This window comes from Theobroma cacao, chromosome 8 (genome assembly GCF_000208745.1).
Source record: "Theobroma cacao cultivar B97-61/B2 chromosome 8, Criollo_cocoa_genome_V2, whole genome shotgun sequence".
NCBI classification, from domain to species: domain Eukaryota; kingdom Viridiplantae; phylum Streptophyta; class Magnoliopsida; order Malvales; family Malvaceae; genus Theobroma; species Theobroma cacao.
The window spans coordinates 1,387,023-1,401,399 of NC_030857.1; the positions used below are offsets into that span (position 1 = coordinate 1,387,023).

At 33.0% G+C, this 14,377-nt stretch overlaps 1 protein-coding gene across 3 annotated transcripts; it reads right to left on the minus strand.

Annotated features, from left to right (window-relative positions):
• LOC18591437 (cyclin-T1-4) lies at positions 7,275-11,187 on the minus strand. Of its 3 annotated transcripts, none has more exons than XM_018126263.1 (7): positions 11,030-11,187; positions 10,327-10,553; positions 9,882-9,963; positions 9,315-9,461; positions 9,070-9,242; positions 8,800-8,951; positions 7,275-8,430 (listed from the first exon to the last, which is right to left on the minus strand). In XM_018126263.1, the coding sequence occupies exons 2-7, from the start codon at positions 10,536-10,538 to the stop codon at positions 7,565-7,567; spliced, it is 1,632 nt and encodes a 543-aa protein (XP_017981752.1). In that variant the 5' UTR covers positions 10,539-10,553; positions 11,030-11,187; the 3' UTR covers positions 7,275-7,564. The 3 variants fall into 3 exon arrangements, with proteins under 3 accessions (XP_017981752.1, XP_007017615.1, XP_017981751.1); XM_007017553.2 differs by having other exon boundaries at positions 9,327-9,461; positions 10,327-10,606; positions 11,030-11,186; XM_018126262.1 differs by having other exon boundaries at positions 10,327-10,606; positions 11,030-11,186.

Sequence of the window (14,377 nt, forward strand, 5' to 3'; positions counted from 1 at the left end):
CACATGTTCAAAGGCCCTTATATATTGCTTCTAATCCTATATATTGTTATCTATTTAAATCAGCTTAGCACCAGCAATCAGCTGAGCTAGCTGGGCCTCAATACACTGCACATTTCTCTAATATTGTCCATTGGAACATGATTTAACCTTTTATATTCTTCATCAATAACATGATTGAGACACCTTAACTGATTTCTTGTGTCTCTTTGCATTGTGATTGGTCACCTGAAAAGTACTAAACTAGGGCCCCTGAAACATTACTTAGTACTAAGTCAGAAAACCAAAAAAAAAAAAAATCTAATATTACTTCCCTTCTATTTACTCTGTCGGCTATAACAAATAACATATAATTTTCTTTTCTTTTTGGGGTGTTAACTTTAAGCATTTTAGAGGTGAAGTTATGTTTTTGAACTTTGCCCTACCCAAATGCTGGTGGGTACGTTTGCACATTTTCTCACTACCATTCATGGAACTTTTGTGTGGTTGAAATCCAATTTGAAGGTTTTGAGATATACCCTCTGAGGGTATTGATCAGCTTCAGACCTTATCTAGCTATGATTTTATTGAAGACTAGCTAGTTAGTCGGAATACCCCATGTGTGAGAGGGGGGCCTCCGCACAACTACACTTATTTTCTTTGGTTACTAAGAAAAAAGTCATGAAAATTCACACCATCCCATTATGATTTATGTAGATAAGAATAAGATTCTTGATACTCCCTTGTAATTATTGCGTCGTTTCTTAAAAATTGTTCGTTTTGATAAATTTATATTCGAGAAAAAGAATCAAGATATCTAAATGAAAATAGAATAAAATTTCTTATCTTGGCGTCGATTTTAAAACCCTACATTAATATTATGATACATAATTCTGATCTTGACCTAATATAATTTAAATTTTTGTATTTCTTAAATTAAATTAACATTATGTAAAAAAATATTAAATTTATATTTAATTTTTATTGATTAAAGAATTAGGTGTAAATAATGATATCGTAATCTTTTATATACTTGTAATTTTCTATTCATTATCTAAAGAATGATAATGAAAATTAATTAAATGTAAATTTAATTCACTCCAAAGTTTATTTTGTATAATTTCATAGAACTCAAAGGACAATATATCATTTGTCCCTATATCTAAAAGGTATAGTCCTCTCTCCCCCCTCCCCCTCAAGAAGAAAACCCTGAATGGGAAGGAGGAGAAATGGGAAATATANTAGAAGGAGAAATATATATATTATATATATATATATATATATATATATATTGTGGGAGAGACAGGGAGGGCAAAAAGAATAGGAAACTAAGGTGAATGTAATAGGTTTTTCTTGGTCTGTCATCATCATGATATCAAGCAGCATTTGTTCTCATTCCAGGCTCCTTCAAATGTTGCAAATCAATAACAATTTTACTGCATATAGTACATATATGCATGTTACTGGAACTGTCCTTGCTCAACAATTTAAAAGACTTCCTTCCCTTTGATTTTCTTTCATTATTTATTATTATTATTTTTAAATAACATAACATAAAATATTAATCAAATGAAACTTAAATGTGCCAAACATGTCTTAAACATTCTTATAATTTTGAGTATCATAATTTTGAATACGTATACGCAAGTCAACTAAAGTCACGATTTGATTTGACGAGTAATTTTTTTTTTGCTCAACATTTGATGAATAATTTAATATTGAAAAATAAAAAAAGGGTAATTACAAATTAATATAATTTCACTTACATATTATCATTACCACATCTTATTTTATATATAATATCAAATTTTAATACTCAAAATCATATTAAAATTTATCAATTATCTTAAAGTCGAGTGTTCTTTCACTTTTCAAGATCATCATTATTTTAATTTTACTCTTTTTTTTTTCAATTTATGAGCTTGCAATTTAAGGTAAGCAATAAAGTTTATTTTTATCTTTTATATAAATATATAAAATCTATAATTCCTTTATTGTAATTCAAAATCTTCATAATTAATGAATCTTTTGAGACAGAGACGATTCTGAATTTTAATTTCTCAATCATTTCCCATAGGGCATAGTGGAAAACAAAACATAGCCAATAACCCTAAGAATCTGTATGCTTCCTCTCTACAACATAATTTTGTGATATACAACCTGTATCATTTATTCTTTTGCCCCACCTTTTCAATTTTTATATTTCAGTCTTTTGCCTCATTGACTCTCCCCCACTCCTCTCTCTTTCCTAGTTTCTTGTATAAAATTATGCTAAAATTATTTGTCACAGAATCCTTTTTTTAAAAGGTTAATTTAATAATGTGTGTAGCACTCACATTTATAAGTATTTCAAGATCTTTCTGCTTATTTGATATGAGATTAAAACATCCTAATTTATTTTCTCTGAAGATTTGGACGCACATGCATTAAAGAAAAAAAAATAGTACTCCCTTACGTTTCTAAATATTTGTCTCTCTTTTATTTTTCACGAAAATTAAGATAAAATCTTTGATTTTAATATATTTTATATTAACATTTTAAAATAAAATATATAATTTTTTTGATATGAAAAAGTTAAAAAAATAATAAATAGAAATTTATAATATAAAGATAAAAATATTAACTGTCTAAACAAAATTTTATTTTGAGACATTTCCAAAAGAAAAAAATGAAAAAAAAAAGGATGGAGGGAGTACTATATGATTATGACACAAATATAATTATATATACATGTGGGCAGGTATTATTATATGATCAAGTGATACTAAAGTTACATATCTTTATGACCAAAAAAAAAAGTTATTTATTTCCTACATATTTAACTATTTAAATACAGACATTTTAAATATATAAATTTCTCTGTATATTTTATAAAATAATTAAGAGAGAAGGGGAAGGGAGGGAGTGAGGCCTAGGTCTAAAATATCCTGATTGTCCATGATGACAAATCTGTCTAAGTGTTATTTTGTCTGCTTATGGGAGATGGAGGGAAGGGATAATGAAGGATTAGATTAATTAAGTATTTGATTAAGCTGTCAAAATGAAGAAAAGTATAATAATTTGATTCAGTCCCCACAAAAGTTCACATCAGTCGAAAAGTTGAATGGGAGAATGTGAGATGAGACAGAGTATGGGCAAGCCTTACCTTTGCCTTTCTTTTTTTATTTTCCCCTTTTTCCTCTCTTCCCCTCAGCACGCCCATCCCCTCATCTTACACACCTTGCATTTATGTTTGTTTATTTATCCCACTTTTTGCTTAAAACCCTTTCTTCTTTTTGGGCTGGGGAAGGGAGGGGGGAAAGGGTGAAGGGGGAGGGTTTCCTTTCTCTTCTCCAAAGCTTTTCTTCTTTATTGTGTGTGTGGGAGAAAGAGAAGATATTAGAGAGCTTTTCTTCCTTTACCCTTTGCTTGTCACCTTTTGCATATTTCCCAGTTTTCACTATCTTCCAAGGTTCATTTCACAAAAGCTGCTCCTACATCAGGTTTCAATTACAATATCATTGATAGTAGTTAATTATATACCTTTGCTTTGTGGTATTATTTCCATTGCAGCTTACATTGGCCACAACTCTCAAACTCTAGGGTGTGATAGTTGAGAATATGTTTTAACCTTGGTTTGCCCACTTTGCCAGTAAGGATATATCTAGCTTTAGAAAAGGAGGGATGAATCATATCCCCCTAAATGAGAATAAAAACAACAAACTCAAAAGAAACAAAGAGACATAATAAAAAAAAGTGACCCAAGTCTCATTCCCTTTTTAACACTAGGGGTTAAAAAACTTTCCCCTTTGCAAGGTGATTCAATGGTTTCCAACTTGGTTACATTAGCAGATTCATGATTATTTTCTTTCTTCTATTTTTGCAAAGTCAATAGCAAAAAGTGCTATTAGGGTTACTTTCACAATGCCAATTGATGATAACCATAAGTAGTTCTGCAAAGCTTGAACAAGTTCATATGGATGAATTTTTTTACTGGTTAATTGGTAGGTAAAGGTTTAGGAAATTGGATAGGAGTTTTTACATTGCAATGATAAGAATTATTTACTATAACAACATAAACAAGTGAAAAATGATAGAAAAAAAATTAGTGAAAAATGTACTTTTTCGGGTCTTCTTCAACAATACAAATCCAAGACCTATCCAGACCCAAACCCAACAGCCGACACCGCCTCACTTCCCCTCCGTCGGTAGCAACCTCCTTTGATTCCCTTTTCCTCAAACTACAACTTACTCTTGTTTCCGATGGTGACAGCCTCTCTGATTTTCCTTTTCTCTTTTCATTTTTCCATTCATATAATTGATAAATAGTGATTACTATATCAAATAAAAAATTATGAATAATTAAATTAAACGTGTTTACTTAAAAATGTAACAATATTTTAAACAAAATAAGCCATGCATTGCACCAAATAAGCATTAGGTTTTAAAGGAAATGAATCAACCCAATGGTGTACCTTCATTGCTAGCCATTAGTTTGACCTAGCTTGACCCTAAAGGCAGCTATATAATTAAGCACATTAGCCTTGCTAATTTTCCACCAACTGTGATTAATTTATTAAAAGTTTGGCAATTAATTAGTGATTGAACACTCAAAAAGATTCAATTGGTGTATGACTTCAGCCTTTAGAAACTGAAATACCAAGCAATTGGCAAATAAAATAGTGATAAATACTTTATGATTACTCTCCTAATCCTCTAGCAAACAAAGAAGCCTAATTAGCCCACTCCTAAAAGCATTTTGGCTATGATTAATCCCTTTTTAGGGGTCCATCATCATCAGAAAAATACAGCCTACATCCACCTTTTTCCAAGTATAGCCAGTCAACCAGCCAAGGGTCAAAGATCCACTTCCTTCTAAGATATATATAAACTTTATTCGTTTATTGTAAAGTTATCCAAAGTTTTAGATAATATTGGATTAATTTATTCTAACTAGTAGGTAATGATAGTAAGGACTCTCATGGAGTGACTGGACAGTTGGTAGTCCAGATTTTCCTTATGAATTTTTCCATGACCATTCTACATTTCTACAAGAAGTGCTTAGAGCTCATTCCAACATTTTTTTAATATAAACCTACCAAATAATAATCATAAATTTGGTTTTTCTTGACATATGGTCGAAAATCCTATATCTATGTAGTACCAAAGTTTATGCAAATTTAATCATATGATCTTAAAATATCAAATTTTGTATCCATTAGTGATTGAACACACAAAAAAGACATGTATATTTATTCTTAGTCTCAATTAAAATTTCAATTTAATTAAATCATGAAACATGATTGAATAGAGACATGATAACTTTGAGTGTACGAATGGATGTAATGTCAGCACTTTGTGTCTTAATGTAGTCATTAAGGTTGAAGTAAGTCTTCCGCCCATAAACGTCAAAGACTTGAATAAAGGTAATGTACTTAAAAGTTATTTATATATAAATATAAACCGAAAATCATTTTCAACAACTATAACATATAATATGCAAGCTCTTTTTGCTTCCCTTTTCTTTTTTTTTTTTTCAATCCTTTAACCTCATTCGTTTGCTTGTGCTTTTCCCTCGTGTATGTATATATAAATATCGGAAACTTTTTTGAGTCAAAAATTTCGCAAAAGCCCTTAAAAGGGGGTCTAAAGTTTGTAAGATTAAAAAAGTATGTCTAAGAAGAAGACAAAGGCATTGTAGCAACAGAGAATATATGCTTTATTTTTTTCAAGCTTAGGGCATGAAAATTAAATCAAACACAAAGGGGCCATTGCTTTCCATCACCCCCCACTTAACCATATATATAAACATATTTCCTTATACTTTGTGATTACCCTTATCTTCCTATTACTCTATTTGACGGTTTTCCTTCTCTTTTCTTATAATAGGTTTTGGTACAATTAATGCAAGATCGTCCAACAACAACGGTGCAGATTCATCCCCATGCACGTTTGCTATCTTTGTTGATACTCAGCCAGTAAGCCCAATGACACAAAGTCTACTGCTTATACAAGTGTGATGTTATACATTTTGAGTCGCCATCTAGGAACAGACCACTTTGATCAAAGTTTTTATCTTTGGGTTCTTGCATATATGAGATCTTTGATGGATCACGTTCTCCACACAATCAAGAAAAGATGAAAGGGTCTGCCCCCCAAAAAGATGTAGAACAAAAGAAAGAAGGAAAAAGCTTTGTATATCAAGGATGATATGAAGATAAGACAGTGTTGACCAGATTCTTTTTCTTTCAACAAATTTTCCTGGTAAAAAAGCCTATGAGACATGAGAAAATTGAATGACTCTGTTGAAGAAAAACCACATGGCTACTGCCCGGAGCTTTGGAGGACGGGTTTGGTGGGTGAGGAGCTTTATGTGCGTGCTTTTCAAGGCATAGGGGGTTCCACTGATCTCCACATATCTCCCCCTCCTCTCCCACTTGAAAAGAAAAGTGCTTCATCTGCTTGCTTCTAAACAGATTTTTCAATACGAAGTTTTGGAAGACGTTTCTTAATCCTTTTGCAATCAAATGCCATTGATATGATATGACATTGGAAAAGAAAGAAAGAGAAGGGTGGGGAGAGAAAACCCTTTTGAATAAGTGTACGATTAGCTAGAGAGGAACATAATAAAACAAAACCTAAAGGCTTACGGATGATGGCAAATTGGTTGATGACATAGATATATATAGATAGACAATTAAAAGCTAGACGCATCCGGAAATATTGTGATGGGAAAAGCCGAAAAGGGTATGTGAGACGCATGGGAAAACAAATTAAGTTGTCATTCAATATTTCAAAAGCAAAGCTTATCACTCCTTTTACTAAATTACTTGTATTAAACGTAAATAATTGTTCTTTCTTTCTCTCTCTCTTTGTCTACTTCCAAATGAAATTGTCCTAAATTAACGTAATCAGATTTAGTAATATCATTCCATTGTTACCTTAAACTTGTCGAATATGCATACGCAACTACACGTATTTGATGAAATCAATAACAAAACGAATCAAGTACGTGGCTAATTCAGGGCCGTTGAGATTATAAGCCATGAGACAAAAACATTTAAAAGAAAATGAAAGAACAGAGAAAAAGAAGAAGAAGAAGAAGAAGAAGAAGGGATACATCTGGGCTTACCTTGAGGAGAAGATCAAACAGTTAACTTCTGGCCCAGCCTTTTGCAGCTCTTAGTTTCTTCAAAGATATTCAAAGGCCCAAGACTAGACCATAAACAGATGCACTATAATGGATCAACAGGAGATGATGTTTGTGCTGGGTTTTTTCTAGGGATGAAGCCATTTCTTTTTCTTCAATTCAACAGTCATTAAAGTGACCAAATATGAATATTTTTCCTAATAACTTATAGTTCAACTGTACATTTACAATTCATAGTAAAGAATGGTTGCAATTCTGGCGTCAATGATCTAAAATATGAATTCAACCTACTGCAAAGATGTTGGGATAATTCTATTGTATACAACAAAGTGGAAATAGTATAGTCGTTCCAAGAATGGAATAGAATTCATATAGTCTTTCTTGTAATGCCATAAATGTGCCAAGGGAAGGTCATTTTGATGGAGTAAGTCAGAAGGCAGATGGCTGGCTAGTGAGTATTTAGGCCCTCCTTTGCTTATGGGAAGATGTAGGTTCCAGCTCTATTCCGTCCTCCAGCTCTCTCTCTATCCAGGCTTCACTGTCTGCCTCGTCATCTGTGCCTCTGACATACTTCCGATTTGCAGCTCTATCACATCTTCTCCTCTTCAGGGTCTCTCTAATCCGGTTAGCATCACTCTTACTAAAGGTATTATGAACTGAAACAATCTTAAAGCTTGGGTCAGATTCCTCAGTTGCTTCACTGTCTGCCTCGTCTTCTATGCCTCCAACATACTTCCGATTGGCAGCCCTATCACATCTCCTCCTCTTCAAGTTCTCTCTAATCCGGTCAGCATCACTCTTGCTAAAGGTATTATGAACTGAAACAATCTTAAAGCTTGGGTTCAGATCAGATTCTTCTGTTCTTAGCTCACACTCGCCTTCACCATTGTCAACAACTGTACTTGCACCGCTATCACTGGTTTGACATGGTACATTTTCTTTCGCACTGACTTCTTTGTCGCCACAGGCATGCGATGAAACAATCCTAAAACTTGAGTTTAGGTCAGACACCTGTGTTCTTTGCTGATCCTTATCATTGCCATCCTCAACAACACTACTTACACCACTATCACTTCTCTGATGTGGTAGAACTTCTTTCATACTAACATCCCTGACACAACTGTCCAGAGATTTGCTAAGTTTGCTATTCTCAGCTCCAGCACCAGACTGATCCTTGGCATGTGACACAGCCAAAGTGCAAGATTGCGTGCCACTGATAATTGCCTTTCCAGCTAAAGCAACAGATTGTCCAGCCCTCTCATGTCTTGATGATAAAGCTCGTTCTTTGTCACACTCTAACAACCTGACCATCTGCTGAGTGACCTCTGAAAAGATTTACAATAGAGTTTTCATGTTGAACCACAATAATTAGAAATGAAAGATAATCATCCCCATAAAAAAAAAAAGTTAAAAACGACCATGCATGATATTTCAAAGAAATGTTCATAAAGCTTGGGTCATTATACTTATTCTCTAAGAAGAAAAACATCTGTTAATGTTAAAGCAAGGTGATTTGAAACAAGTTCTTCATAGTCCATGCCTAACACTTTTTCAAAGTGTGGGGAGTAAATTAGAACCTCACCCAACGTTTTAGTTATCAGCATATTTCCTGTTCATTAAAAATATCATGACCATGAGTAAGAAATTGAAGTAGATACACATAATTAGACAGAAAGATATCTGTAGTAGCAAACCTTGTAATTGTTTAGGTGAAATATCAAATTCCAACCACCATACTTTCCCCTTCTCCATTGGCAGCTTTACTTTTTGAAATTTGGCAGCAAGACACATGGAACCAGCCGCGATGTAATGGGGTTTGTATTGCAGGCACAAGGTTGTACGAAGCCTGCAAGTTCAAATCACGAAATTATTAAATATCATAAAGCCACAAGGAAATTAAATAAGATTTTAATCAACAATAGCATAATGATCAGTGGTTTTGGTTAGAATGAACAAGTCCTCACCAATCATTCACAAAATTCCATGCCACTTTTAAAAGGTTAGGAAAAATTTCCAATCTCTTCACAGCTGCAACAAGGGGCTTGTAAGGGAGTTGGATATCGAGATCAAATGCAATTGTTACCAACAAAAGCCTCTCTCCGGTTAAGATCAATTCCTTCTGCTTATCATAAACTTCCTGCATACAAAAAGTGGCAAGAAATTAGGCGAGTATGATAATGATAAAACATAGAGTCATGCTGAGCCCAACCAATCTGCATACTCTCTGTCTGATTCTTCCCAGAGCAGAAGGGTCCCGTTTATAGATAATTTCATAGGCCACAACAATAACATCCCGCAGCAAGCGTGGTGTTTCCTCAATTTTGCAAGCAAGAAATGTGCTAACAGTTGCAATAGTCTGCACAGTTCACAAACATGTTCACAAAAAAGAAAAATCAAGCCAGGTAGAAATTTGAACAATTTAATAATTAAAAACATCTCATCTTCCTTCTTCTATGTGAAGAAAAGCCCAATTTTCCACGAGAAAATTTTCAGACAACAAAAATTAATACTAAATATTAGAAAATAAACAATAGTATGTAAGAAAATAATATCTAGAATCTTTCATTTCTAAGATCAATTCACTGATGTCCTGGTTCCAAAGAATGCAGTCAAATGCTAATCTAATTGTAGCTAATAAATGGGTCTCAAGCAAAGTACTTCAGCATCTACTCTTTATTAGCACCCATCTTAGTGGGAAAACATACAAACTGAGAATTCTATATCTCAAAAGAGAAAGATACAAGGAAGTATGAAAACAGAATAATACAACATCTACCTGCCAATCATTCTTTGCATGAGATTGACGCATGTAAAACCGGTGGCACAGCATCATTGCACATGCTATTGCCACTTGAGGCCTGCAAGTAAATTCATTCATCACCATTTCTAGTATGGCAAAAGACAAACCTTATTTTGAGAAGTTAAAGTGATGCATTGAAAAGCAAAATGAGAGGATTTCTAAAGAATCCAGTAGCATCTCATTTATTCTACAAGCATTTTTATTATTTTTTAATCTTGTGGAAGAGGAGGAGAATGAAGTAAAGAAACAATCCTTAAACATACTAGAAACACAACATCAGAGATAATGCTTCAAAATCAATATGCGCAACAACCTCAGAAACAGCAAAACTAAGGGGCCTAAATGGTGATAGGGGAAAAAACTTAACTGATCATCGAGTTACAATAGAGTACTTCAAAATGGACAAAGTCCCTGGACTTACACTTTAAGCTTCATGCCAAGCTCTTGAATAAACGAACAATACGACTTCCGCAACTGCTCCTCTCTCCCAAGGTCGATTCCATCCTTCCTAGACGGAGAATAATTCTCGATTTCTTCTCTGCTGAAGTACCACTTGCGTGTAGACGAACCCGGCTGCTCTGACAAACAAATGTTAGCTGCACATCTGGAATCCATGTGCAGCAGTTTTGCCATTGCTACGATAGAAATCTAAACAAGCCAAGCTCAATTAGCAACAGCCTTATCATAAATTTCACCTCTTTCTGTTAAACAAAGAGAAACAAAGCAAAAATTAAAACATCAAAATCAGCCTAACATGTTAAGACCGGAAGAATAATGCATCAACAAAATCTACAGTATAATTAAAAAACCCAAAAATTTTTTCCCATCACTTTTTCAAGTTAAACGATAAATTAAGCAAGCCCTTCAAGGAAATTAAAGTTCTGAACCGAATAATCCTTAAAATTAGTTCAATTAGTAGCTAAAAATTGAAATAAAAAAAAAAAACAGAAGAACGAAGTAATCTAATTCAAATTCTACAGAATTTCTTTCCCGGAGAAGAAAATTCTTCAGATTGGATTAAGAACACGAGATTTTAAACCTTTCGTGACCTAATTCATGATAATTCAAAATTGAAGTAAATAGAGAAAAGAATTAAAGAAAAAGAAAGCAAAAAAGGAAATTACCTGGGCGGAAGATTGAGGAGAAAGCTAAAGAAATTTTGGTGCGAATTTGTATTAAAACAGTAAACCCCCGATTTTCAGTTACCGTTGAAACTGTGTTTCGCTTTGAGCTGACTCCGGTTTTTAAGTCTTTTTCTGTTATTTTCCTGTTAAAGAAAAAGCGTAGCTTGGCTGCTACGCATGCGCGTGAACCATCTTATCCGAGCGCGTGCTTTTGGTATCTTTCTCGGGATCTAATCGCCTCGAGCATGATTCCCCCTCGTCAACCCAGCTAAGGCAACTACTCTTAATTAAAAGATTCATTATTCTATAATTATATCGGTCCAAAATTATTTGTTAAATTTAATTATTCACATTAAATGTAGGTTAGTTCCATTATTTATGATTTTAAGTTGTCATTTTCATGCCAAAAAAATTCAATTATATCTTTTAAATTTTTAACTTTTCTCATACCACAATGATTTATTGGTTTTAATTATTCTTCCATGGACAACTTTTTTTTTTACAAGGAATTAAGTTGTTAATTTTACTTAATAAAATTATAAAAGTACTGATAAATTTGAACAAGTAAATTAATTTTAAATAGTAAAATTAATAATCTGTCTTCCTATAAGCACAGAAATTATTACAAAATGTTAATTAAGAAAAAAAAATCTTAAGATAACATGTGAAAAAAAGAAAACTGTAAGAGATGTAAATAGAATTTACCATAAAAAAGTGTATTCAAAAAAAGAAAAAAAAGATTTATGAAAAATTGAAGAAAAATTTGGGAACGGACGCAAGGCCCAATGGTAAACTAGTAATAAATTAGAAAGATTATGTATTTCGTGTGGCCCGTTATCAGGTGGGCTAGGAAGCCCATTACAAACCAATAAGTTAAGAATTGGGCTTGAATTTGGCCGTAGGCCCATGACACCGCCATTCATCTCCATGGTTTTGTTTTTTGCATGGTGACGCAATGGATGAGCGGATAAAGTTTTTTATTACTATAAGAAGGAGAAAAAAAAAAAAGAGTCTTCTCCTCTAAAAGAAAGAAAAGAGAGATGGGATGTTGACTGGAGTCCACGTGATGGAGTGGTTAATTCAAAGCTTTCTTTCTCCCTTGGCTTTTTGTCTATTAAGATTGATGAAACAAAAGAAAATGACTTCTCTCACGGGGAGGAAAGCCCTATTGCCCACCCGGCCCCTCACATTCTTCATTGTCAACATAACCATGTCAAGTACCTAAGCCTAGCCCCACTGTCATTTGATATTATGTCACAATTAATATCAACTTATAAAGTATTATTTATTTTTAACTCGTTCAAATTTATAATTCTATATTTTAATACACAATCGATCTAAAATTCATAACCCTTTTTAAAAGCTATTTGCACTTTTCATTATTTTATGAGCACTGCTCCAAGTCACGCGGAGTCACCCAAAGGTCGAAACCATTGAACTTTGTTTGGCCCTCGTTTTAGTCTATATAATCCAATCAAATTTTGCCATGTGTTCAAAGACAATCCAGCTCAGCCTCCGATTTCAAACTTTATTTTAACTTAGAGTCAATCTATAGAGGGTCAACAGGAACAATTCTTTATTCAAAGTGGGAAGACTAATAATAATCCCCTCCTTAATCTAAGATGCTATTGCCTAGATAAGACTAATCCTATATATTAACAATTCATCATTACTTAATTGTAGGCAAAAAAAAAAGCAAAGCATTAAGTAATTAATTAATGAACAGATAGGAAGATGAGCTAAAAAGCACGATGAATAGGAAAAATTAGGAATCAATGGAATTCTTATTATTATAAAGATGATATAAGAGTTCTCGTGTGGGTCTACAAAAGTAATGTGGTAATCATCTAGTGGCCTAAATAATATAATAAAATTAAGATAAAAATGTAATTATACATAATACATTGTCAATGATAATATATAAATACTATACATTGTTAAAGCATATGTAACGCATAATGTTATATATGTAAATAATGTAACTTTGAAAACTTTCCTTCATATCACCAACTTAGAGCATGATATTCTGTAGGCCATATGAGGCATTTAATTGCATTAATTTTGCTTCTTATTCATGTATGGGCTTCACATTGGCTTTGAATTGTTCCTTTCTTGACTTTAACACCACATTTCTTCTTGATTAGAATTTGAAATTGTAATTTTTTTAATTAAAAATTATGTCTTATTCAATAATTAATTAAACCATGCGAGTGGGTAATTTTTGATAACTATATTAGTATTAATTAATTACCATATATACTTATACTCCATAATGAAAAAGTAAAAGTGTTTTGCAATGCAAAATGATTTATAGTGTGTCATAAGAGAAAATGGAAAATTCAATAATGAAAGAAGAAGTCTATTGATGCGAACATGGGGGTGGGCTCATGAGCTGAATCACCAGTAACCATCAAGCTTTAAGCTTATTGTACATTTCAATCGACCATGAACTATTGAATGGACATTCATATATATTTAATTTTATCGTACAATTTAACAGTTCAAATTTTAAAAATTTCAAAATCTATTGACCAAAAAAACCTTTAAAAATAATCAATCACATTCAATTATTGGATTTATCAACAAGTAAAATGAAATCAATTGTATATGGAAGAAAGGAAATGTTGTTGAATGTAGGGGTGGCAGATAAGACATTTGCACTTACTTTCAACATCAGTCGAATTCCTAATGTTCCACTTTCTATATGTGTTGCTCTCTCTCTCTTATCATCTTCTTATGCTCCAATGGGAAATTCCCATTGCCCTAACAATTAATCTTATAAGAAATATAAGGAAATGCCCTGAAAATTTTTATGGGAAGAAAGAAGGAAGACTTTAACCTTTAGAAAAGCAACTAAGCACTTCCATGGGGGAAACCAATACCCACTCCATCAACTGTGTAAATTATATTGATCGAACCAACCTTTAAGCATAAAATATATATCTACTTCAGTTGCAGCAAAGTTGAGTGCTTGCAAACACGTGCAAATTTTTAATGTTATCTTTGTTTTCTTTTTTTCATTATTTTAAGGTTAACATGAAGTTATCTGAATTCTTACACTGCTGGTTCAGTCCAGATGATGTAAGAAGAGCCGGCACGACTCTGATTAGACCTAAAAAGGAAGATGAAGATGATGATCACCACCCCACCATGAGTTACCTCAAGAATAAATATTGTGAGAAAAGAGGACTGCTTGTGTTCACAAATTGTGAGCTGCCACTATGGGTTTTGCCTCACAGGGTTGGATAAGAAGAGAGAAGGAATATAACTGGCACTTGCATTTGGTTGGGGCATTTTCCTCCCCTCCCCATTCTCTATTAGCCACTTTGTTATTTAAATAGAAGCCTA

Excerpts from the sequence above, each read along its gene's own strand:
- LOC18591437 (XM_018126263.1), bottom strand. The coding sequence starts at position 10,538 with ATGGCAAAACTGCTGCACATGGATTCCAGATGTGCAGCTAACATTTGT. Across the intron at positions 9,462-9,881 it reads ATGCAAAGAATGATTGGCAG|ACTATTGCAACTGTTAGCAC; the intron begins GTAGATGTTGTA and ends TGAACTGTGCAG. Across the intron at positions 8,431-8,799 it reads TTCACCTAAACAATTACAAG|AGGTCACTCAGCAGATGGTC; the intron begins GTTTGCTACTAC and ends AAATCTTTTCAG.